The 25327-nt window shown below is 32.6% G+C and overlaps 1 protein-coding gene across 1 annotated transcript in view; it reads left to right on the top strand.

The window, feature by feature from the left end:
- Positions 1 to 25327, top strand: part of LOC115877072 (neuroligin-4, Y-linked-like) — a 259288-nt gene that overhangs the window by 60426 nt on the left and 173535 nt on the right. Inside the window, exon 4 of the mRNA XM_030893146.1 lies at positions 7645 to 7797. Within this exon, the coding sequence (XP_030749006.1) occupies positions 7645 to 7797 (153 nt within the window). The remainder of the gene's footprint in view (positions 1 to 7644; positions 7798 to 25327) is intronic.

The raw sequence follows: 25327 nt of genomic DNA, 5'->3' as shown, positions 1-25327 counted from the left end.
TGTACAGCGATTCAACCAGCCGATGTTTGTCATTTGGCAAACGGATTGCGGCGGCGAGGTTTCGAACTGCTCTTCAAATACGCTGGGTTGATTTCGTTATTTAAAAAACGCCAGTTCAGTGTCGCTGTTCTGTTTTAGCTTACATATTTTTGAAATTTTTAAAAATGCGTACAAATCACCGCGAGTCGCCACTGACTAAGGCCGGTTTTTATTTAAAAAACGGATTTTTCGAAAGTCTAATTCTAACGAGATGAAATTAGCCCTCAAATATTACCAGTTGGCGGCTGGTACACGTTACAGCTGTTTTTATGCCGACATAATATGCAGTGTTTATCCGGCCTGTATGCCACGTCATCGCTCATTGCCAAATGACGAATGAAGCGTTACGCCAGTTTAATGGGGTTCATCTGTTTTGATTTTACATTAATTGTGTCTTTATGAAATCAGCTATTATAATTACCGAAAACACAACAGCGATTGTTTTTGTGGGCGACGAATAGCACAGTACATTTAAATTGGCTCTCTACCTCGGCCTTGTTCGATTACCTTTCGTTTGTTTATTTACCTGGTTTAGCCAGCGAACAAAGCCGTTTAATGAATCGGACCTCACTTTCGTCCACATTGTCAAGGGTGTTAACATTGTCATCCGGCTCTGTTTATAAATACTGAGGCTCGTTATTAAATGATGCGCATTGCGATGTAATGGCAAAGAGTATTTATATACCATGGGCTTTTCCGTATCATACCGGTGTGCCGCGACGGCCTGTTGCAATATCTATAAATATTGCGTCGATTTTTTAAGTCACGACCAAATTTAATTGGTTTTCATTAGCTGTACGCTTAGGTTAAATACTGCTGCTCGAGTGCTGTAACAAAATATGCCAGCCATTGAAAGAGCCATTTGAAAAAATACAAATAAAAAAAAAAAAAAAAAAAATAAAATATAACATTATTAAAATGACAGTTTGGTAAATGCGCTTAGTTTTAAACGTCAAGAGCCGGCACGGGTTTGCAGCTTTCAGCCAGGTTTTGCTTCGCCTTATTGTTGGCTGGCGCTGATATCAAAGCGGGATTTATTTACAGGAAGCCAGCACGGCAACACAGCTGCTGCACAACATAGCTACCGCCGGGTTTTTTCACGCTCGCAAGCCTGACCGACAGTGACGATAGTCGCCTATCGATGCATATCGGTGGCGCGTAGAAAAGAGCTTAATTCGATTTCTTTTTTTCAGTTTTTTTTTTTTTTTTGGTTTGTGCTTTTTATTTCAATAAAATAAAATTGAAATAAAAGCACAAATTCCTATGGTTAACTATAAGAAAAAATCGAATTAAAATCTTTCGTAATACGGCCCTACGCGCCACCGGTGGAGGCTATGCATCGATTGAATGAGGCTGACTGTCGGTCGCTTAATTCAGTTAGCGCATCGTCGGAGTGGGGCCTTTTAAATTCGAGCGTGGGAAAAATTGGCGAGTGTCAAAGCTATGTTATTCTGTAAGCTGTGGTATGGTTTTGTACCGTGCTGGCTACTCTTAAATAAATAAATGCCTTTATTGTCAAAAAAAAATACAATTTGTAGATAAAGGTAAAGTAAACAAACAAAAGAGAATACAAAACAAGTATACAAATTACATTGCCAGTCTTATTGTTTAAAATAAACATTTATAAATGTCATTTACGTGTAATATAATATGTAAATATTTATATTTTTGTGACATTATTACTTAAGTGTCTTTTAAATCGTACCGTGGAAAATTTGTGTAAAGAACATTGACTGGATTTTTAGTGAAATGGCACTATTATTTTAACATAATTTTATTTTAACATAATTTATTTAGTATTTATTTTTAGATTTATTTTCCTTTAACTAAACGTACAAGTACCTTGTAAGAAACCAATTAAATTTGGTCGCGTCTTAAAAAAAATCGACGCAATATTTTTAGATATTAACCCCCCTGCAATAATAACCACGAGCCGTCACTGTAACAAACACCAGTAAAAGTATTAAGCTTTGGGGAAAATACAATTAACTATGGTATAAATAAACAAATATATGCTGCCATTATCACAATAAAAACCACTTACGCATCGACAATAATAAATAATGAGCCTCAATTATTTATAAACAAATTAGTTGGCAAATAATTAATTGCCTGTTCAATATGACTATTAATTATTGGACAGAATTGGCGTTATTGAAAGGGGTCCAGGTCGGTTCATTAAAATGGCTTTTTGTTCCGCTGAAACAAACCAGGTAAAATATTATTTCAAACATAGAGATTGAAATCGAATTAATAAGGTGAATTGGAAATTAGTTTAAAATGTATAATGCTATTCGTTATTACAAAATAATCCTTTGTTCTGGCATGTTTTCGATTAATTTTAATAAACAGTTTCATAAAAAAAGTTTTAATTTAATGTAAAATCAAAACAGATTAATTTTATATTAAACTAGCGTGTACCAGCGACTTCGTTCACATCGAATTAATCATTTGTAATGGTAATGATAAAGAATTTTCATTAACATACAAATTGGATAAAATTTTCTCATATTTATGTCAGCATAAGAAAAAACAATATGGCGATATTATTATATAACTTGGTAATATTTGAGGGGTAGTTTCATCTCGTTGGAATTTGACTTTCGAAAAATCCGTTTGCCAAAAATAAGCTCTTTACGTCAAGCAGTTTAACCAGAATCGTGGTTAAGAAATTACCCAACTTTTTGGAACACCCTGTATGATTTTTTAAAAAATTTCAAAATATGTAAAAAAACAAAATAAATTTTGCTTGTCCAAGCGTTTTCTCGAAAGACTAACCGTTTTTTAAATAACAAATATTGTAATATTTGAGGGGCGTTTTCACCCTCTTGGAACTTGAGATTCGAGAAACCCCTCCTTATCGAACCTTTACACCCCACAGTCAATCCGTTTGCCAAAAATCAGCTTTAAACGTCAAGCAGTTTAAGCAGAATCGTGATTACTCAATGGTCATATTTTATGAAACACGCTGTATAAATTTATAAAAAATCTTAAAATATGTAAAACAACAAAATAAAATATACGTGTTTAAGAGTTTTCCCGAAATTTTTCCACTTTGTGCTCGTCGTTTTGTGGAAATACCCAAGCTCGCCTGATGATTGGGTAGGACCCCGAAACCGGTAGTGAGAGCAGGTTGATCCACATTATGTCGAACACAGCGTGGAATTAATTTCTATATTATCAGTTCAAGGCAAGAAACTCTTATATAATTTTATTATATACCTAAAAACTGCAAGAAATTTATTTTCCATTAAAACAAATAAATACATATCTATATAAATTGTATATCTATAAACTCTATAAAGTATATATCATTAATTAAAATAAATAAACATACAAATTATTTCTAAATATACCGGTTAAAAACAAACAGTCGATATAATCAACACAATAAAAGTTCCAAAACGCAATTTTAAACGCAAATTTCGTATCGAGCAAACTACAAAGGGAGGTTCTTTTTTTTTTCATATCCCGATTTAAACTCAGTGGACCGCCAACGATATATAAGCCACCCTTTGATGTTGCAGCGGGTACAAGAGGGCCATTAACTTAAAAGGTTTGTAGTCTAAATAACATTATCGAGGCCATTTTTTAGCGAAGACGTATAGGGCTCGTTATTCAGTTTAACCTCTTTTTTCGTCGGAGGGTTCAGCTTAGAGAATCGGTATCGATCCTAAGTAAAATCGATGCGTACGAAATTTATTTGGATTTTTTTTCTAGAAATAATAGTTTTAGCTTTATTTTTTAGTTGGTAAATATGTTAATATTTTAATAAGATTCTACAATTTCTATAATTCTACAAATTAAAAAAAATTGTTCTACTATTCTACAAATTAAAAAAAAAGTTGTATTTCTCGCGAACCATTTATTAGATTTTGATGATTTTTTTTTTAAATTGTAAATTAATTCCTTCTTTACGGATGCTACATCAGAAATTTTTATTTCGAGTTTATTTTGAGCATATACAGGGCACAACAATAAGACAAGTTTTTTGCCCGAACTTTGTAACACCCTGTAGGGTGCAGCAGCTGTAGTACCTATTGCTAAATCAAATCACACTGTAGCCTCATCTTTTGTGAGCATTTTGTTTTTTTAACCACTACATTATCTCTGTTTCTATTGAAGATGCGCTGCTTTAAAACGAACGTCTCAGAAAAATGCTTCGCAGGCAGAAAGTTTTATGTATAAATAATCAAGGCAACGATTGTCAAATTAAAAAATGCCATTATTTGTGACGGATGTTAGGTTAGGTTAGGATAGCCCAAGTCAACTTTATGTGTCCGATACCCTGGGTAAACCTCGAACAACAGTCCAGGATGCCTGGAATCGGTATATAGAAATGGGAAATTTCACCAGTCGAGTGGGTTCCAGAAGAAAACGGAAGACAAATGAAATTGACGACCGCTTTATTGTCCTGAATACGAAATCAGCGTTTCAGAACCAACATCTGCTACAAGCCGTGCGTAGAACTCAAGTCAGTGGGAGAACAATCCGACGAAGACTAAAAGAAAACAGCTTTTCTGCAAGGAAGCCTGCCACAGGCCCCAGCTCCTTCGAAGATATCGTCGAGCACGTCTTCATTTACGCGTTTACATGTGAATTGGGATATTGAGCAATGGACTAAATTCCTTTTCACGGATGTATCGCGGTTTTGCCTGCGAAGCATTTTTCCGAGGCGTTCGTTTAAAACAGCGTATCTCCAATACAAACAGAGATAATGTCGTGATTAAAAACTAAAATGCTCACAAAAGATGAGGCTACAATGTGATTTGATTTAGGAATAGCTTCTATAGCTGCTGCACCCTACGGGGTGTTACAAAGTTCGGGCAAAAAACTTCGTCTTATTGTTGTAGCGTTTTTTAAACCACTACCACTGCGAACGGCAGCTTTTCATCGGAGAGCAGTCGTGGATAAGGTATTTCACTAGAGAGAAAATTAATCAGTAATAATTAACAAAAGATATATAGATATTGGGCGCCAGGCATGAACAGAGAAAGAAAACACAGTTGTATAATACTTAAAACTAATGACTATATTTATTCATGATGAATTCTGATGGTAAATAGCATTGTACAATTTTAATAATTATTATAGTGGTTATTTGTTGAGTAAAACTATGTATGTAAATAATATTAAATATGTTCTATGAAAAGACTATGAAAAAATACAATGCGTGTAACGTTATAGAAAATATAAGAAAAGTAGCATTACTTTATTTAAATTGTTAAATTTTATGCGGTGTTAAATCTGATGTGTTGCAACCTGTAGATTCTAGAATCTATGTCTCGTTATTCATCTGTTAATATAGCGCAATAATAATATCTATAGAAAGTAATACTATTAGAAGGCGTAATATAATGAAACCTAAAATCTAAATCACATTGCAACTACTGCATCGACATAAATGTTCTTAATAATCTAACCACTAAATATAGTATGTACGATATTATTTAAAATGTACGTTACTGTTTAAGACTGAAAATGTTTTAGATGTTAAATGTAAAACTAGAACTTAAATATACACTTAGCTGTTCTTTTATGTAACCTTGCTTCAAACAGTAGCAGCGTGAGGTGGTCTAGCATCTCTGTACTGTCTGTCGGCGATCCTGTTGGTCAAAACAAAAGGGGCCAGATTGAGGACACCATGAATCCTTACAGCCGTAGCTACTGACTAGGCTTAGAACTGGAAATGAAGCAGCATGGGACTCAAGCTACATCCACGCTGTGGCACTTAGATGTAAGAAAAAATCGTTCTTACTGGGGACACTCGTCCACAGGACATCTGCACATAAGATAATGTCCGTACATAAGACTACCCGTACCTTGGACACAGTCCGTACCTTGGAAATAGTCCGTACCTTGGACACAGTCCGTACCTTGGACACAGTCCGTACCTTGGAAATAGTCCGTACCTTGGACACAGTCCGTACTTGGACACAGTCCGTACCTTGGAAATAGTCCGTACCTTGGACACAGTCCGTACTTGGACCCTAAAAATATGAAACTCTTGTTTAAAACCAAACAAGGTCTAATAAACAAAATAAACCTACCTCAAAATACTTCCGAGGGCTCAATAAATAATAAACATGTCCTTTCTTCCATGTGACATTCTGGAGGACAAAAGAAAAGGGACGCCAACGTGTCAGCAAAACACAAATACAAGTTGGAACATCCGTAACTCTACCCTAAAAATATTCAATAATAATATCGAATCTAAAAGGATAATATCTCATCTTTACCTGTTGCTTTGAAATAGCAGCTGATTCAGATTATACAGCAAGATTTAAATAATCACCATTTCTAAAAGCTGGGATACAACAGAGCGTCAAAACAAAGTGAGGTTAAGCACGGAGACAGTTGACAGAAGCGATGTTAACAGCGCCTCCTCAGAGCAGTAACAGGGTTGTGTCGAACGATAACAGGGTTGGCGACTAGGAAACGTAAAAATTACGCGTCAAATAAACTATCCGGCCTGAACGATAGGGAATCCGGTGATGATAGGCCAGACATCATATATTATATATAAAAAAGACATGTAACGAACTAAAAACGTTACATTGTTGTGCCCTGTATATGCTCAAAATTAGTAGCATCCGTTAAGAAGGAATTAATTTACAATTTCAAAAAAAAATCATTCGCGAGAAATCCAACTTTGAAATTGGGACTAGTTTTTAGTTGCCGTTTTTTTTTCCACTTTACCACTTTTTCCGTCTTTACTTTCCACTATTTCATTGTACATTACTTTAGTTTTTACTAAATTCATTTTGAGACCCACTTTATTGCTGGCCTGTATTTAGTTTATTAATTTCTGCTTGTAGTTCTTCAGGACTACTGGCAATTAGGACTATGTTATCAGCGAATCTTATGTATGGTTAGAATATTCTCCATCTATTTTTAATCCTTTGTTGGTCCAGTCCAGTTGACGGAAGATTTCTAATGTTGCTGTAAACCGGTTTGGGGATATCGCGTCTCCGTGTTGTACATCTTTGCCAGTTAGGAACTCTGGAGTTGTTTTATATATCATTACTCTTGCTTTGGCTTCACTGTATATACTGGCGAGAGTTTCTATATAAGGCCTGTCAATACCTTGTTTCGCTAGGGCTTGTAATATTGCATTATGGATATATAGAGTCGAAAGCCTTCTCAAAGTCTATAAACGCTATGAGTATTGGTTTTAAGTTCGTATTCTCTTGTTCGGCTCTTGTTTTCTAGAAATCTATGTTTATTTAACTTAAAATCTACTATGTTTATTTCTATCAAAACTTTTTCTGAGACGTTGGGTAATAATTTTAATTGTTTAGATTTATTAGATGTTGACAAAGATGATATTTTTAAACTGAAATAAGTATATCAAAAAAATACTGGGTTGAAAAATGACAGGAGGTGATGATTTTAATTTTATGGTAAAAACTATGGTAATAAATCTCTCAGAAGTGTATGAAGTGTATGAAAAAGCTCCATGTATTTAAAAAACTACTCTGATTATGAAATGAGCAGTAATAATTAAACAAAATTATTAAGTATTCAACTGAAGAGAAAATACAGAGCATCACATAAAATATAATTGTTAGAGTAACAACAATTAAAAATTGCAATTTTTTACAGGAAATCGTGGTTTAGAAGCTCCTTACGCTGTTCTGGTGTTCGTCCATGGTGAAAGTTTTGAATGGGGAGCTGGACATCCTTATGACGGCAGTGTACTAGCCTCCTATGGACACGTCATAGTTGTCACATTAAATTTCAGATTAGGAGTACTGGGTAAGTTATTCACACAGTTAAAATTTAGTATATTATCTCATACACGGAAAAAAAGCTAAACTGGCTTAAAGATTATTAATCTTGAACCAACGATATGCTAATTTCCCCATTCCGCAAATCTAGTTATACTTCTTTTTAAGAAAACCTTATCCTTAGAAGCTAAGAAAATTTATCTTTTATTTAAGATTTACCTAGTATTGAAATTAAGATTATAACTACACTCCAGACAATTCGAGATAAAATCTTGTTTCGAGTACTACTTATACTTATTTGTAAATTAGCAAATTATTGCATTAAGTATAGAAATTCTTTGTGTACATGTAATAATTACTTTATTCAAGTGTAATATCACCTACTATAAAATAACGCCTCTTCTTACTTTTAGGTTAGTTACTAGACGCGCCGACTAGGTAGTTTATAAAATTATAAAGTTTTTTTGTTATCGTTTGTGCTTGTGATATGTGAAAATGGAGGACCTTCTTCAGGCATGGGAGATGACAATTTGATCCCAAAATTTCAAAGAAGTTTAGCGATAATCCTACATTATTTGATGACATTGGTTGGGTTAGAGGACTCCATTTTAATATGCATTATTTTTTATACATTGGTGGTAAACTAGGTATGTACGCGTTTGGAATGATTCAATTATGTTTTAACAATTTTTATTACTGTCTCTCGTTTTTAATTAGCGATACCGCTGTCCAATATCTACCTATATTGGGAAATTACACAGTTTTATTGTATTTTCTTATTACGAAAAGCATATAATTTGGTAGGTGATGTTTGGCTAATCTAATTTAAAAAGTATTAACCATATTCGGAGTTATTCTGGTTATATTTCAAAATTCCATACCTATTGTAAATGGAAATTAAGAAAAGATTTTACCAAAACAAGAGTTCCTAACAAGATCGAACCCGAACCTCCGAAAGCATAGGGAACACGTTACCGAATTTTGTGAGAACTATATAGTTTTTCGATCCCGGTTAATATTCGTGCTCAGAAAAACTAGTTTATCCTAAAATCGGGTTTGCCCGGTAACATACATGAATATAATAGAGTTGGGACATGCTAAAAATTTTAATTTCCATTTCCAATAGGCATGGAATATTGTAACATCACCAGAATAACCCCGAATATGGTCAATACTTTTTAAATTGGATTAGCCAAACATCACCTACCAAATTATATGCTTTTCGTAATAAGAAAATACAATAAAACTGTGTAATTTCCCAATATAGGTAGATATTGAACAGCGGCATCGCTAATTGAAAACGAGAAACGATAATAAAAATGTTTAAAACATAATTGAATCATTCCAAACGCGTACATACCTAGTTTACCACCAATGTATAAAAAATAATGCATATTAAAATGGAGTCCCCTAACCTCAAACCAATGTCATCAAATAATGTAGGATTATTGCTAAAATTACCTTGAAATTTTGGGATCAAATCCGTCATCTCCCATGCCTGAAGTAGGTCCTCCATTTTAACATATCACAAGCACAAACGATAACAAAAAAACGCGTCTTTATTAGAATAAACGGCGCGTCTCGTGTCGCAGAGGAGAAACAGAAACCAAATGAAGATAGGAGTCAAGAATGCACTGTTGCGTTGTTGCTGTTGGGGATGGTCACTTAATATAAGAATAGTAACTCTTGGAAATTAGGGTGTTATTCTCGCGCCGAGAATAATATACTTATTTAAAGTCTTAATACACCGATTTCAAGTAAAAGTTTTAAAAAAGTTAAGAATACTACTTATTATTATATAAAAGCATTTGTACTTCATTTAATAATAGTTATAATAGTCTTCGTTGCTAAAGGATTTATTCACTTGATAGTAATATAAGTTTTTCTTAAATATAAGTCATTTTATTCTTTTTTTTAGATTCAAAATTACTTAAAGTGACTATAACTATATTTAAAAAGCAAGTGTAAAAGTAAAATAGTTCCAAATATTTGTTGTACTCATGGAAAGAATACTATCCTTAAAGAAAGTGTAAAATTTTAAGTGTATGATTGTTCTTGAATATAGAAATGATTTTTTTCCGTGTATTGCGCCAATGAATGCAACTATAAAAATCCTTGATAATTTTGGTTGTTTACTAAATAAATAAATAAATAATAAAATATCCAGAGAAGCAAAATTTTACATCTATGTAATTTTAATATACCCTAAATAAATTATTACTTTTTGATATTCCGCAGTATCCTGAACATAGAAAGATAATGAAAATATATTATGGAATATTTTGTATTATTTTTGCTCTGCTAAACGTTTTATATTACGATTTTATATAAATGATTAAAACAAAAATTACAGAGCTGTTTAGTCTAATAGTAAATAGAAAAAATCATAAAATATATCTGAAATGCAAGAAAAAATAACACACTCCAATGTGTGTTAGATCTACAATCTACCCTGTTCTAATTTCAATAAATTTAACTTAAAATATACTCAAATAAACATACACAAACCCAACCAGCAACTAAATTGGGACAATTTGTATGTAGCATTATAAGCAATTTGTTCCGTGTGTTATTATTTGGCAAGATACTTAGAGCGGTTCGTGTTTGTCTTAGATTAGTTCAGCGGGAGGGTAATACCGCTGGCGCTCGGTTTTGCCGCTGCAACTGTTACGTGTATTTAGGCCAGAATTAAGGCGGACAATATTGTAGGGATTAGGGCTAAGTCAGTGTTAAATTATGAAAACTTGCCGCAGGAGGCTGTGCCGCGACAGGACCGCTTTGAGGATCTTACTTAGAAGTATACCTTAATTTTCGAAGTCAGCGGAAAGGATGATTTGTATTTATGCGAATGTTTTAACCCTTTCAATGGAAAGATTAACCTTCCGTTGTACTTGTTTTTTTTAATTGAACACCCTATATATTAATTGATTTTCGAATTCTAAAAAATAAAACTAAGGAAAAAAATAAAGGTGAGGTTTTTTAAAGAAGCATATACCTAAAAATCTAAGGTTTTTGACATATTTCACATTTTGTGAAAACGAAGAGTAAATTTTAAATTTCGATAACAGCTACCTGAATTTTAGTTGACTTTGTATAGCCTGATATTTAATTACAGTAACCATTGTATGTTATACCAAATTGAAATTTGATCTGAAAAGTCATACAGGGTGGGACAACATTAATATGGAATATTAATCACTTTTAAAAGCAAGTTACTCCTTTATTTTAAATGGAACACCCAGTATATTTTTCCGGTGTTCAATGGGAAATTTATATATCTTCATAATATTATTAAGGTTGCCTACCCCCCAGACAAAGATTTTCCTAGATATTTTAATTTTTATGATTATGCGTCAGTAGATATTTATTATTTGAAAAAATCTAGGTGGCTGTGTGATAAACCTTTTGTTAATTTAACAAAAATTAAAGATTGTAGAGTAAAATACACATCGGTAATAAAAAGATACACGTTTAAAATATATTTTAATTATTACAGAATTAAAAATAGATATAAACCTATAATTATGTGACAAAAATCAGCTAGATGAAATCAAAAGCTCAAAATGCTTCCTTTCCTGTTAACTGCATAAAATGATTGCTTTTTCAAAAGGATCTATTCATTTTAAAAGGCATATGTGGAGTTCTACCTCAAAAAGAAGCTAGAATAATTTCTCATGTTGTCGACAATAGTTGGTACAGGAGCATTTAAATATTCTATTAATTGGTAAATGCACACTGCATTCATGAACTAATAAAATCATACCAATTATCTTTGATGTAGGATAAGTTTGCATTTTCGGCAAATTTCTGAGAATTTTTTTTGTTTTAACTGACAGAAAATGATAACTAATTGTTAAATTTGGACTAATTAAACAGCTACGTTGAAGTAACGTCAGGCATATCACAGCCACCTAGATTTTATCAAATAATAAATATCTACTCAGATCAAATCATGTAAATGAAAATATCTAGGAAAATCTTTGTTTGAGGGGTAGGCAACCTTAATAGTATGTTGAAGAGACATGAATTCTCCATTGAATATCGGAATAATATACTGGACGTTCTATTTAAAATACAAGAGTAACATAATATATTACATAGAGAAAACAATAAATTATAAAATGCACTTGTAAATAACTAATTGTATATCTTTTCTTTCATTTGTGTTTTTATTTAGAACTTGCAAAAACAATTAGGATACATCAGTTTCGCTTAGGTGTTTTAATAGATAAGTGTTTTTCTGATATTTTTTAAAATTAAATAATTATTGAAACATATCCATTTAGTAGTATTTCCTAACAATGTTAATATTTTTTCTTCAAATGTTTATCTATAAAATTCAAAGCCTGCTGGTTATAAAACAGGCCATACTTTACAGCACTTAAAGTAAAATATTTTTGAATACCCTAGAGAATCAATCAATTCTCAACTACTGTGTGAGTAATTTTCAATTAATATTTTATTCCATTATTACCATGCATTTTTAATTAATAAATTTTATATTTCTCCGTATATGTATGAAAATCAATTTGTTGCAAGAATAAATTGTAAATATGCAAATACAATACAATTATTTTATTTACAATTAAATTTAACATCGTCAAACGTATCTAACAATTTCATAGCGTTAAATTATATTACGTCATAAATTTCTCTAATAATATTTTATCAAAAAACGGGGCCTACTGGATTGTGTTCGCAGTAATTTGCTGTAATTGAATTTTGTATTTATTTTTAAAAAATAATTTGCACTTTGTACATCAGGGGATTTTCACACAAATTAAATATTTGATGATAGGACTAATGGAAATGTATATATGCATCAGCTTTAATATTACAAATTATTATAATTAAAATATTAATTATTACGTGAAGTTAATTACATTGAATTAAAGCCAAATATAGCTATCTCACGTACTACCGTGAGGCAACAATAGTCAGTGACATTACGAAAAAAATAAACTCTGTTTCATGGTGTGTTAGGAATTTATTAGTTTTGTTAGGAACACAATTTTTCACTTAAACCGCAGGAATATAATTACAGTGAATTAGTATATAAAAGTGTATATGATATGTTTGTTTACGGCCTTAATTGATTAATATAAGAGTAGTATTGCTTGATGCGTAATACTGGTAACATTATCAATATATCCGCTTGGGAATATTATTAATTGACCCGATGTCAACAAAAGTATGGTCCACGGACATTATTTAAAAGCAATGTTCTTTTTTTGTTCTTAAGAGAAATATGTAAACGATACTTTTATTAGCACCCAGGATGGTTTGATATAAATCCATTCAACTAGTATTTATTATGCAGGGATTTAGATAATTAAAACTAGAAAAACAAAACCAAATTCGTAAACTAAACTTCGCATAAATGTTACTTTACCATAACCAGAAATAATAAATAATTAGAAGATTTTCTAAACAATTTTGTGTATATTTTGTTCATGAGGCGCAATACCGTGGATTATGAGACGTCTGTCCGTCGTCCGTCTGTCCGTCTGTCCGTCTGTCCGTCTGTCCGTCTGTCCGTCTGTCCGTCTGTCCGTCTGTCCGTCTGTCCGTCTGTCCGTCTGTCCGTCTGTCCGTCTGTCCGTCTGCCCGTCTGTCCGTCTGTTCCATCTCTCTGTCTCCGTCTGTCCGTCTGTCTGTCCGTCTGTCCGTCTGTCCGTCTGTCCGTCTGTCCGTCTGTCCGTCTGTCCGTCTGTCCGTCTGTCCGTCTGTCCGTCTGTCCGTCTGTCCGTCTGTCCGTTCTGTCCGTCTGTCCGTCTGTCCGTCTGTCCGTCTGTCCGTCTGTCCGTCTGTCCGTCTGTCCGTCTGTCCGTCTGTCCGTCTGTCCGTCTGTCCGTCTGTCCGTCTGTCCGTCTGTCCGTCTGTCCGCCTGTCCGTCTGTCCGTCTGTCCGTCTGTCCGTCTGTCCGTTCGTCCGTCTGTCCGTCTGTCCGTCTGTCCGTCTGTCCGTCTGTCCGTCTGTCCGTCTGTCCGTCTGTCTGCATCTCCGTCTCTCTCCGCTCTCCGTCTGTCCGTTCGTCCGTCTGTCCGTCTGTCCGTTCTGTCCGTCTGTCCGTCTGTCCGTTCTGTCCGTCTGTCCGTCTGTCCGTCTGTCCGTCTTTCCGTTCTGTCCGTCTGTCCGTTCGTCCGTCTGTCCGTCTGTCCGTCTGTCCGTCTGTCCGTCTGTCCGTCTGTCCGTCTGTCCGTCTGTCCGTCTGTCCGTCTGTCCGTCTGTCCGTCTGTCCGTCTGTCCGTCTGTCCGTCTGTCCGTCTGTCCGTCTGTCCGTCTGTCCGTCTGTCCGTCTGTAACACGAGAACTCAAAAACCGCTAAACCGATTTTAACCAAATTTGGCACAAAAATACTGTGGCACCCGAGAATCTGGCCATTAGTTTTTTTGTGAGGGTGAGGGGTTGGTAAGAGGGTATGGTAGGGGGTTAAAAATTTTAAAAAATTGTAACTCTAAAATCACAGTAGCTAGCGAAACGCGGTTTTCAATTTAAGATTAGGAATAATATTTGCAACAAAATTTGTAATAACATCAAAATCAGTCAAAGCCGCCGTTTTTGAGATAAAAAATGGAAAATTCCTTTATTTTGAAACTAAAAGAACTGCCAACCAACTTTTTAATAACATATTTTAGTATGGGCGGCTGTACGTGCCTCCCAGCGCCAATTTTTTTTATAACATTCTGTTTTTTCTCGTATAATAAGCAAATGAAAAATTTTAATTTTTAATTTAAACAGAAGCTAAAAAGTTGAATAATTCAGCTACATATTGCTTAAAAAAATATTAAAATCGGACGACTACAACAAATTATATTGAACTTTATTATCCACGAAAAATGTACTTATTAAAATTTGTAGATGCAGATTTTTACAGTCAGCTTATCATTTTCAATTTAATTTGTTTGTCTTAACTAAGCCAATCAGGTTGGAGTTTAATTTGAATTTTTAATGAAGTTTGAGCAAGAGACAGTTTGCGGTAACTTGCACCGTGGCAAAGAGGAGATTTTGTGCAAATTTAGGGAAAAATGTCTAAATATTTTGCTTGGTAGAAGTAAACTGCTTTAATTTATGCAGATTAAAAATTAAGTTACTAACGTGTAATAAGCAAAGTGAAGATACGTTACTTCTTCCAAAGGTTTGTTTATAATATACAATACTAATTTGACCTTTACTATTCTCTTAATTTTTTCATAATATACAGGTTGGCCCCTTACATTGGCATAAGCTTAAACAGATTTTTTTCCAACTTCGATGTACAGGGTGTCCCACTAAGAATAGCTCTCGGCTGTATCTCGGAAAGTATTAGCCGTAGGGCCTACGGAAAAAAATATTTATAACTAAAGGGGCTTTGATAAACTGCTGGAAATTATTTTCAAGTTTGTAAAACGGCCGCTAGAGGGCGCAACTGCTATGGAAAATAAGAAAATAGAATTTTTACAGAATTTTGCCTAGATAATGGGTACTATAAATAATAGCTTCATAATCTTCAGTAAATTTTAAATTTTTTTCATTAGAACGATTTTCCCCTATCTGCTAAAATAAAATGGTGGGGGAATGTTAGATCTATCTTTAATTAAATGTTAATAACTCTGGACTGGATGATCAGAATCCAATAAACAAGGGCTCGTTTAAAACAGCGTTTCTTACTCTATAATATACAATAAAAATAATAATAATAAGGTTTTGAACGTAGACGCTAGGGGGCGCTTTCTTACAATTTAACAAACCTAGCGCGTTTGTTCAAAAAAATTAAATACGATAGTATATATGTAATTTTACCTAATAGTAAAGAGTTGAAACATCTTGATATCTTCTTTCAAACCGAAGATATTAGCAAAATTATAATAAATACCAAAAAATAAGCCCTTAATTACCTCATTTTTACAACACGGTATCAGTAGCCCTCTTGATTATGCCCATTCTAACAAAAAAATAAGATAGAAACAGTTAGTTTCTTTTAAAATCGACGAAATACCAGAAACCATAATACCAGATGTATTAATGTCTAATAATTAAGATATTAATAACAGTTAACAAGAAACGATGATTCAGTGAAGTCATCGTAGGCTTTGGAAAAAGTTGCTTTGACGTAATAGTATAAACGTCAAATTGTTATTAAATCAACATTTTGATAGTCTTAGCAGCGTTTTTTATCATTTGATTTGGATTTTTCAAAATGCCGACAACTTCAACAACGAAACTACAAAACAAAGCAGAATCGGACCTATGTTGATATGCAAAATATTTTATTTTTTACGTGAGGAATCTCTCCACGAGAGATGGCACATGTTTTTTAAAACACCCTGTATTTTCTGTGATGCGTAATAAATTTAATGTAGTGATTTCAAGTGTTTTTAAGTTGTTACTACAACAAACAGAAACTGTAGAAAACCAGGGCACTTCAAAAATCATTTTATTTTCTCAAAAAAACCGTTGTCACAATACGACAGGGTAAATTACATTAGTTATAGAGTGTAAGCGGTGTTCCATCTCTGCCCTTTGAAAAACCACCAAATATCAATTGACAGTTTAATGGAACGGCCTAAGTGACGCTCCAGCCATTCCCTCCAATTTGAGCAACGTCTTTCCTCTCTCTACAATAACAAAAATGGAGAAAAGCGAGTAGGGGAATAAAAGCCTAGCAGATGATGATTGTCGGCGATCCTGTTGGTCAAAACAACAAAAGAGGCCAGAATGAGGACACCATGAATCAATACAGCCGCAGTTACTGACCAGGCTTAGAAACGGGAGCGAAGCAGCATGGGGCTTACGCTGTATCCATACTGTGGCAATATGGGGACACTACCCGTACCTTGGAACACTACTAGGACCTTGGATAATGTCCGTAACCTGGACCATAACCTTGGACCATAACCTTGGACACAGTCCGTCCATAAGACATCGGTACAGGGGAACACTACCCGTACCTTGGATATTACTAGGACCTTGGATAATTCCCGTACCTTGTAAATAGTCCGTACCTTGGACCCTAAAAATATGAAACTCTTGTTTAAAACCAAACAAGGTCTAATAAACAAAATAAACCTACCTCGAATTACTTCCGAGGGCTCAATAAAAAACAAAGAAACTGTCCTTTCTTCCATGTAACATTCTGGAGGACAAAAGAACAGGGACGCCAACGTGCCAGCAAAATACAAATACAAGTTAAGTTGGGACATCCAAAACTCTACCCTAAAAATATGCAGTAAGAATATCGAATCTAAAAGGATAATATCTCATCTTTACCTGTTGGTTTGAAATAGCAGCTGATTCAAATTATACAGCAAGATTTAAATAATCACCATTTCTAAAAGCCGGGATTCAACAGAGCGGCAAAACAAAGTGAGGTTAAGCACGGAGAGAGTTGACAGAAGCGATGTTGATAGCGCCTCCTCAGAGCGATAACAGGGTTGTGTCAAACGATAACAGGGTTGGCGACTAGGGAACGTAAAAATTACGCCAAGCGTGCCAAATAAATTATCAGGCCTGAACGATACGGAATCCGATGACGATACGCCAGACACCATATATATCATATATAAAAAAGACATGTAACGAACTAAAAACGTTACACCACATTACCCGGTTAATCTCGAGAATAACACACAACAAAACCACCAAAAACATAACTTACCCAAACATTAACCAGACATCGGACTTTAACCGTAACATATATATTAATATGGCGATTTCTTATGGAAAAGCTTTATTTTACAACTGCGAAAACCTTTGAACCTAAAAAACAGATAAACGCGATAAAACCAGATAAATACAAATATAATTTTAATTTTTTAAGTAGGAATTAATTTTTCTTTGTTAATTACTAACGCATGAGTATATTAATTAAAAGATCAATTAATATTATCCCTTTACTTTAAATCAAATTTATTAAAATAACGCAATATATTTTGGAATACTTGTTAGCATAATAAACAGGATGTTTGTTTAATTACTTTCCCTGTTGATTTGGTTTAGAGTTTTTTTGCCACGCATGGACGCTTTTGGCGATTTAATAATATGGAAAAGCTTTATTTTACAATTGGGAAACCCTCTGTGAACCTAAAAAACAGATAAACAATGCAAAAACTCTAATAAATTACCGCACGAGATGAAAGTAAATTTTCCGGATATTGTTTTTGTACGAATATTCTTTTTTCAGATATTGTTTTTACGGGCCTTCGTTCCAGTTACGATAGTATATATGTAATTTTACCTAATAGTAAAGAGTTGAAACATCTTGATATCTTCTTTCAAACCGAAGATATTAGCAAAATTATAATAAATACCAAAAAATAAGCCCTTAATTACCTCATTTTTACAACACGGTATCAGTAGCCCTCTTGATTATGCCCATTCTAACCTAAAAATATTATAGAAACATTTAGTTTATCTTAAAATCGACGAAATACCAGAATAACATAATACCAGATGTATTAATGTCTAATAATTAAGATATTAATAACAGTGAACAAGAAACAATGATTCAGTGAAGTCATCGTAGGCTTTGGAAAAAAGTTGCTTTGACGTAATAGTGTAAACGTCAACTTGTTATTAGATCAACATTTTGATAGTCTTAGCAGCGTTTTTTATCTTTTGATTGTTTTTTCAAAATGCCGACAACTTCAACTATACTTCAAATAATAAAGGCAGTTTTCCAACCTACAGCAATTTCAAATAAAAAAATTATGGTATTTAAAATAATTACAAAAAACCTAATTATATAAAGTTTTAACATCCTGTAACTCTAAAACTATGTATTTCCATACCCATGTTTATAGGAACTTCTTTTCATTTTTTTGATGAGGCATCAATGAGTACTTATTTAAAACTTTTGCAAGTTAATGATTAAAATTTTTGTAAAAGTTTCTATTAGACTTGGATCAAGGCAAATTAATAAAATTGCGTTTATTTCATCAATGAGGCCGAAATCGACTAAATATCACGAGACAACTTTTAATCTACATCAAACTGCTTACACTATTTCTATAACAAGAGAAAAAATCAGTAGCGTACATGCTTTTTTAGGAAAATATTCCAGTGATAACCTATATGCACGTCCCTGGTGAATATGTCGACACTTTTTTAGCTTAAAATATGTTGTATTTATAGTAACCTTTACCCTCAAAATTTCATTCGAAACGCTAAAAGTACTTGGAAGAAAATTATAATAAATCGGAGAAACAATAAGATGTTAACACCCTCTAACTACGAGACAAAGCAGAATCGGACCTATGTTGATATGAAAAACAAATTATATTTTTAGGTGAGGAATCTCTCCACGAGAGATGGCACCTGTTTTTTGCAACACCCTGTATTTCCTGTGATGCGTAAAAATAAAATTTAATGTAGTGTATTAATGTCACAACAGATTTCAAGTGTTTTTAAGTTATTACTACAACAAACAGAAACTGTAGAAAACCAGGGCGCTTCAAAAATCATTTTATTTTCTCACAGAAACCGTTGTCACAATACGACAGCGTACATTGCATTAGTTATAGAGTGTAAGCAGTGTTCCATCACTGCCCTTTGAAAAACCACCAAATATCAATTGACAGTTTAATGGAACGGCCTAAGTGACGCTCCAGCCATTCCCTCCAATTTGAGGAACGTCTTTCCTCTCTCTACAATAACAAAAATGGAGAAAAGCGAGTAGGGGAATAAAAGCCTAGCAGATGATGAAAACAAATAAAATAATGATGTAAAAGACGTGTCTCATAGTTTTGCAGATTATGTTGGCAGAACTAAATTATAGGCTTGGTGGATTTTAGTTGATTTCAACAAATTCCGACCGCAGCGCTTCAACGGCAAAAATCAGAATTTATTAGTACTTATTTCAAGCCGCCGCGCCGCACAGTGCTTCGTCCCATGGACAAAAATCAAAAAATAAGTTAAAATTTACTAACATCTGAATATATAATTTTATACTTATAGCAATGTTCAACCATCCTGTATATTATTTTTCATATGCAGCGTTTTTGTTAGCAAATATTTTCACTAAAAATAAATTTTGCGATCATTATCTCATCAGTGAAAAGAATAACATTCATAGTAGTTCTGTATATTATGGAGTTAAACGGGTACGTACTTAATTGAAAGCCACTATGGATATTGTTAAACAAGGTATGTACTTTAAATTTATTTCTAAACAAGTTCGTGATTGTTTAGTTTTTATTTATTTTTAAGATGATTCTTAAATGGGTATAAAAATTTTACGTTTTCAAACTTCAAAAAGGCATTTAAAAAAAAACATATTAAAACATATCGTATTTATTGAATATTTTTGTTGCCATATTCATACACTTTTATTTTTTGTATAGTTCACCTGCGTCTGCTTGCGACGAACTTTATTTTATAATACTTTTCAGATGGAGTAAAATTGATAAGCAATGCCGATCTGGTTAATACTTGGCTTGATCATAAGGATAAGAACTCAAAATTATTTGTATTTCAAAAAATATGTTCTTATTAGATATTGATGAACCTTCCAGTCAAATGAGACACCACTTGTGCCTGAAAAAGTCCACTATGTTGGAGCGAAACGTCGCATAAAAAAAATGTCCATCTTTCAATTTATTATAAAATGTTATACCCAAGAAAAGGAAAAAATAATATATGGAGAAGGTATATTAAAGATGTAACTATTAACATCCGAACCCCTCATACCGACAAAATGAACAGTAACAACGCGAAAAAGTAACATATTAGAAAATGATGTACAGAAATATATTATATGTGAGGATACTTCATCTACCTGTGATTTGGATACTATAAATTTGGAAGATTCTGTCAGCAGTAATTCTCCTGAATCAGAGTAGTTACGATCTATGCATTTTGTTGTCCTAAAGTAAATTTATAGTATCTTAAGTTTTTTTTTAATTAAATATAACATTAATGTTTCTTTTTCATTAAAGAAAAACATTTTTATCTTTATTAGGCTTATATTGTAGGAATCATGTTCTAATGTTATTTCAATTTTTTTTTTATCACAGGAATTTATTTAATACTTACACCGTTTTCATACTATAACTTATTATTTGCTTAGATGGAACACAGCTCCAACATTATTATTATTTATAAGATTTTTTTTTCATAAACGTAGGACTAGGAACATCATCATTTAGTAAAATGAGAGTACACATCATTTCTGTCAAATAAACCTAGTTTGAATAAATTGCTTACAATAAAAGAGAAGTTTTGGATTTTTGTCCTCTAGAGCCATATGTTCGAAGCACTGTGCGCCGGCCGTCATGTTGATCGAATTAAAATAATATTGAAATCGAGGTTTTGTCATAATATTTAAGTATTTTAGTTTTTTGCTAGTGCAGTTATTGAGACTATAAAACACTCAGGTACAAGGTTGGTGTGATGTAATGTTGTTTCGGGTAGTAAAAAATAAGTGAAAAAAAAATTCGAACTAGGCGTCGTGTTGTGACAATTTCAAATGTTAATAAAATTGCCGAAAAAATGTTAACGCGTAAAGGAGAGCGTAATTAGGACGTTGTTGGGTGCAATAAAATTCAATAAATCAACTTTCCGGGATATTAAACTCTCCCGAAACAACATTTTATAGCTTCATAGTTTCTCACACCGATTTGATCAAAAGCAAAAATGGATTTAAACAGTTCGACGAAACAAGTGAGTAAACAAAGTGCTTGTCATATAATCAAAAAATTAAATAGACATATATTATGAGAGGAGCAAGTATAATTTGCAATATTAATGGGTTATTTTTTTAACCCTTAAGTACTAACATATTGAAATAGTCGCGCGTATACTAACAGCCCGTCTTAGAGACGCATTAAAAAATACATATTTTGTTTGTGTCTAACAGATTTTTTGTAAGTGGAGTGAATCATTAGCATTAAAACTACAGGAAAAAAATATCTAATACCTATATTATGCAAACATGTTTTATATTTTTGAAATAAAAGTACTAGTTTTGGATTTTTGACATATCTTTGTTTCTCATTGAGATAGTAAAAAAAAACGAAAGGAAATGAAAAACTATATTTATTATTATATTTAGCATATAAAAGCCTATCTATTAAGCAAAAAAAAGCAAAAGAAAATATAAAGAATAAAAAAATGACAATGCCTAAAGATGGGCTTGTTCCCTACACACTTTTTTGCGCATTCCAAACAAATTGTTCTCTTCATTTTCTTCGATATTAGTCTACTGATCGTTCACATCCATATTTTCGTCATCTATAACAAAACATACACAGCTACATACCTTTAGATATTAGTTAAAAACCGTTTTTTACCTTCTAATTCGAATTCAGAATTATGATCGCTGTCTATAGCAAAATTTTCGCCACATTCGGATTCTATGTCACTATTTTGCTATTATCGCTGCTAATCTCTTCATACCACTTTAGAAGAGTATCCTTGTGATTTTGCTCGCCATACTTCACATGTTTTGAGCTATTAGGTGCTTGATTGATTGCACAAATTAGAAAAAAAAAGCTTACGTTAACACTAACACTCCATCTGTCAGACGACATCGATAGTTTAAACTAAAATATTTTGAAAACTACACATACTTTCACAAATTGCCCTGCCGGCTTTTAACTTGTTTTGATGCGTATTGAAATTACATAGTTGGATGATAATTAGAAACGGAGGGGAGTGGAGATGTCATATGTCCAGCTAGTCCGTTGCGTCTATGAGACGGGGTGTTAGTACTTAAGTGTTAATCGACTCGTGATTAAATCTTTAATGAACGTCTCTTAAAATTATAATTATGTACCTTTAAAAAATTTTGTTATAGCCGAAATAGCCCCAAATATGCCCCACTAGCAAAACCGGTGATTAAAACTATGCTCGCTACCGTAGTTGAACTCATCTAATTTTTTTTTTAATTGGAATAATAAGTTATAATACAAGTGAGACCTTCTGAAGATATCAAAATATTTACTTTTTTATTTTTATTTTTGGAATTTTTAGAAATTATACTTGTTAACACTTTTAGAATAATTAAATAATAAATTTTTCGTATACTTGCTATTTAAATCCGTGTATATACTAGTTTTTTATGATATTCTCCGATGGTGGCAGCGCCAGCGCCGGTGGAGAATGCACCAAGCTTATAAATTATTCTTAGCTAAACAAAAATATAAATTCTTTGTTATTTTTAATCAAGACATTTAGTAATAAATAATACACATCATAGACTAATGTCATGTACCTATTAGAGATAGATCAATTCATTGGATGATCAAATTATTGGACACTCCGAATTATGTAGTGTATATGTTACGGTTAATGTCCACATTACCCGGTTAATCTCGAGAATAATACACAACAAAACCACCAAAAACATAACTTACCCAAACATTAACCAGACATCGGACTTTAACCGTAACATATATATTAATATGGCGATTTATTATGGAAAAGCTTTATTTTACAATTGGGAAAACTTTTGAACCTAAAAAACAGATAAACGGGATAAAACCAGATAAATACAAATATAATTTTCATTTTTTAAGTAGGAATTAATTTTTTTTAATTACTAACGCATGAGTATATTAATTAAAAGATCAATTAATATTATCCCTTTACTTTAAATCAAATTTAATAAAATAACGCAATATATTTTAGAATACTTGTTAGCATAATAAACAGAATGTTTGTTTAATTACTTTCCCTGTTGATTTGGTTTAGAGTTTTTTTGCTACGCATGGACGCTTTTGGCGATTTAATAATATGGAAAAGCTTTATTTTACAATTGGGAAACCCTCTGTGAACCTAAAAAACAGATAAACAATGCAAAAACTCTAATAAATTACCGCACGAGATGAAAGTAAATTTTCCGGATATTGTTTTTGTACGAATATTCTTTTTTCAGATATTGTTTTTACGGATATACGATATACGTTTATTAGATAGAATAATTTTTCTCATTATAAGCTACAAATACTTTTTCATTTTTTCACTAGAATATACAGGGTGGTCCGAATTGTATTCCGGAAACTTCGGGAGCATATTCTGCAGATAAAAAGAAGTAAAAAACTTCTTATAAATGTATATCCTAAAATGCTTAGTTTCGGAGATACAGGGTGTAGAAGTTACATTTTTATTTCGATTTTTTCCAAATAATTTCTGAAGTAACGTCAATATTTGGATGAAAATTGGTGCGTGTTAGTTTTTTGACATGAGAAATTTGATTTTGATGTCATTATGACTCCTATTGTAGAGGGCGCCACCTACATGTGTTTAAACTGTTTTGAAGAGTAATAACTTTTTGTCCGTACCTGTATAGAACTGCTGAGTGCAAAAATATACATTTTCGTATTTTTTTACGTAAAAAATGTCTCTTGGTAAAAATCGTAACGAGCAACCCTTCTCGAGATATTTAGAATGGGAATAGTCAATACATGTCATTATTGACAAAAAATAAACATGTTGAGTAGATAGTTAATTGACTAAAAAGATAAATTGGGAAAATGTTTATTTTTTTAAATTAATCATAAAATTTTCTTCGAAAATATGATGATAGATGATGGTTTGGCACAAGAACATTTCAAATTTATGATTTCCATCTATTAACTATTTAGTCAACATGTTTATATAATTTATGTCAATGATGACAGGTATTGATAATTTCGATTTCAAATATCTCGAGAACTATTACTCGTAGCGACTTTTATTAAGAGATCTTTTTTACGTTAAAAACATCGTAAATGTATATTTTTTTGATTAGTAGTTTTATACAGGTACGAACGAAAAGTTATTACTCTTCAAACCAGTTAAAAATATATATGTGGCGCCCTCTACAAGTAGGAGCCATATTGACATCAAAATCGAATTTCTCATATCAAGAAACTATTTTTCACAAAATTTCATCCAAATATTGATGTTACTTCAGAAATTATTTGGAAAAAATCGGAATAAAAATGAAACTTATACACCCTGTATCTCCGAAACTAAGTATTTTAGGTCATAGATTTCTACGGATTTTTTTACTTATTTTTATCTGCAGAATACGCTGCTGAAGTTTCCGGAATACAGTTCGGACCACCCTGTATAGTAGGGTGTCCGTTATTTACCAAGTTGGTAATTTCTCTCACGACACCCTCTAAATTTTTAGTTTATTGTCTAAAAAAAATAACACACCATTGCAAACCCTTAATATTCACAATAAACCTCGCTCCAAAGACGATTTATTTCCCATTTAAATTACATGGGAATTTGCCACTTTTTGCAAATACTTTTTTTTCTCTCGATCTTGTTCTCTCGCAGCCATGACAATTATATATTCTTCTATAGAATTGAATGCTTTACAAAAAAGGTCTCTTACAATTTTTCGATAAACCTACTACTTCAAAAGTTATTGACGGTTAAAATTAACCACTCGGTAAATTCCTAAATTTTTAAACTTTTTTGACAAAATTATGATTATTTTTGAAAAATTGAATCTATTACTATAAAAATATACAATTCTGATAGTGTTAAGGTTGGGTTAAAAGCCTAAAATTAAGAAATCTTCAAGTCTAATGAAGTTCAAACCATATAAGTATAGTTTTTTGATAAACATTGGATTTTGATATTTC

This window comes from Sitophilus oryzae, unplaced genomic scaffold (assembly GCF_002938485.1).
Source record: "Sitophilus oryzae breed Bouriz unplaced genomic scaffold, Soryzae_2.0 scaffold_1442_pilon_pilon, whole genome shotgun sequence".
NCBI lineage: Eukaryota > Metazoa > Arthropoda > Insecta > Coleoptera > Curculionidae > Sitophilus > Sitophilus oryzae.
This window is presented reverse-complemented; position numbering and strand designations above follow the sequence as displayed.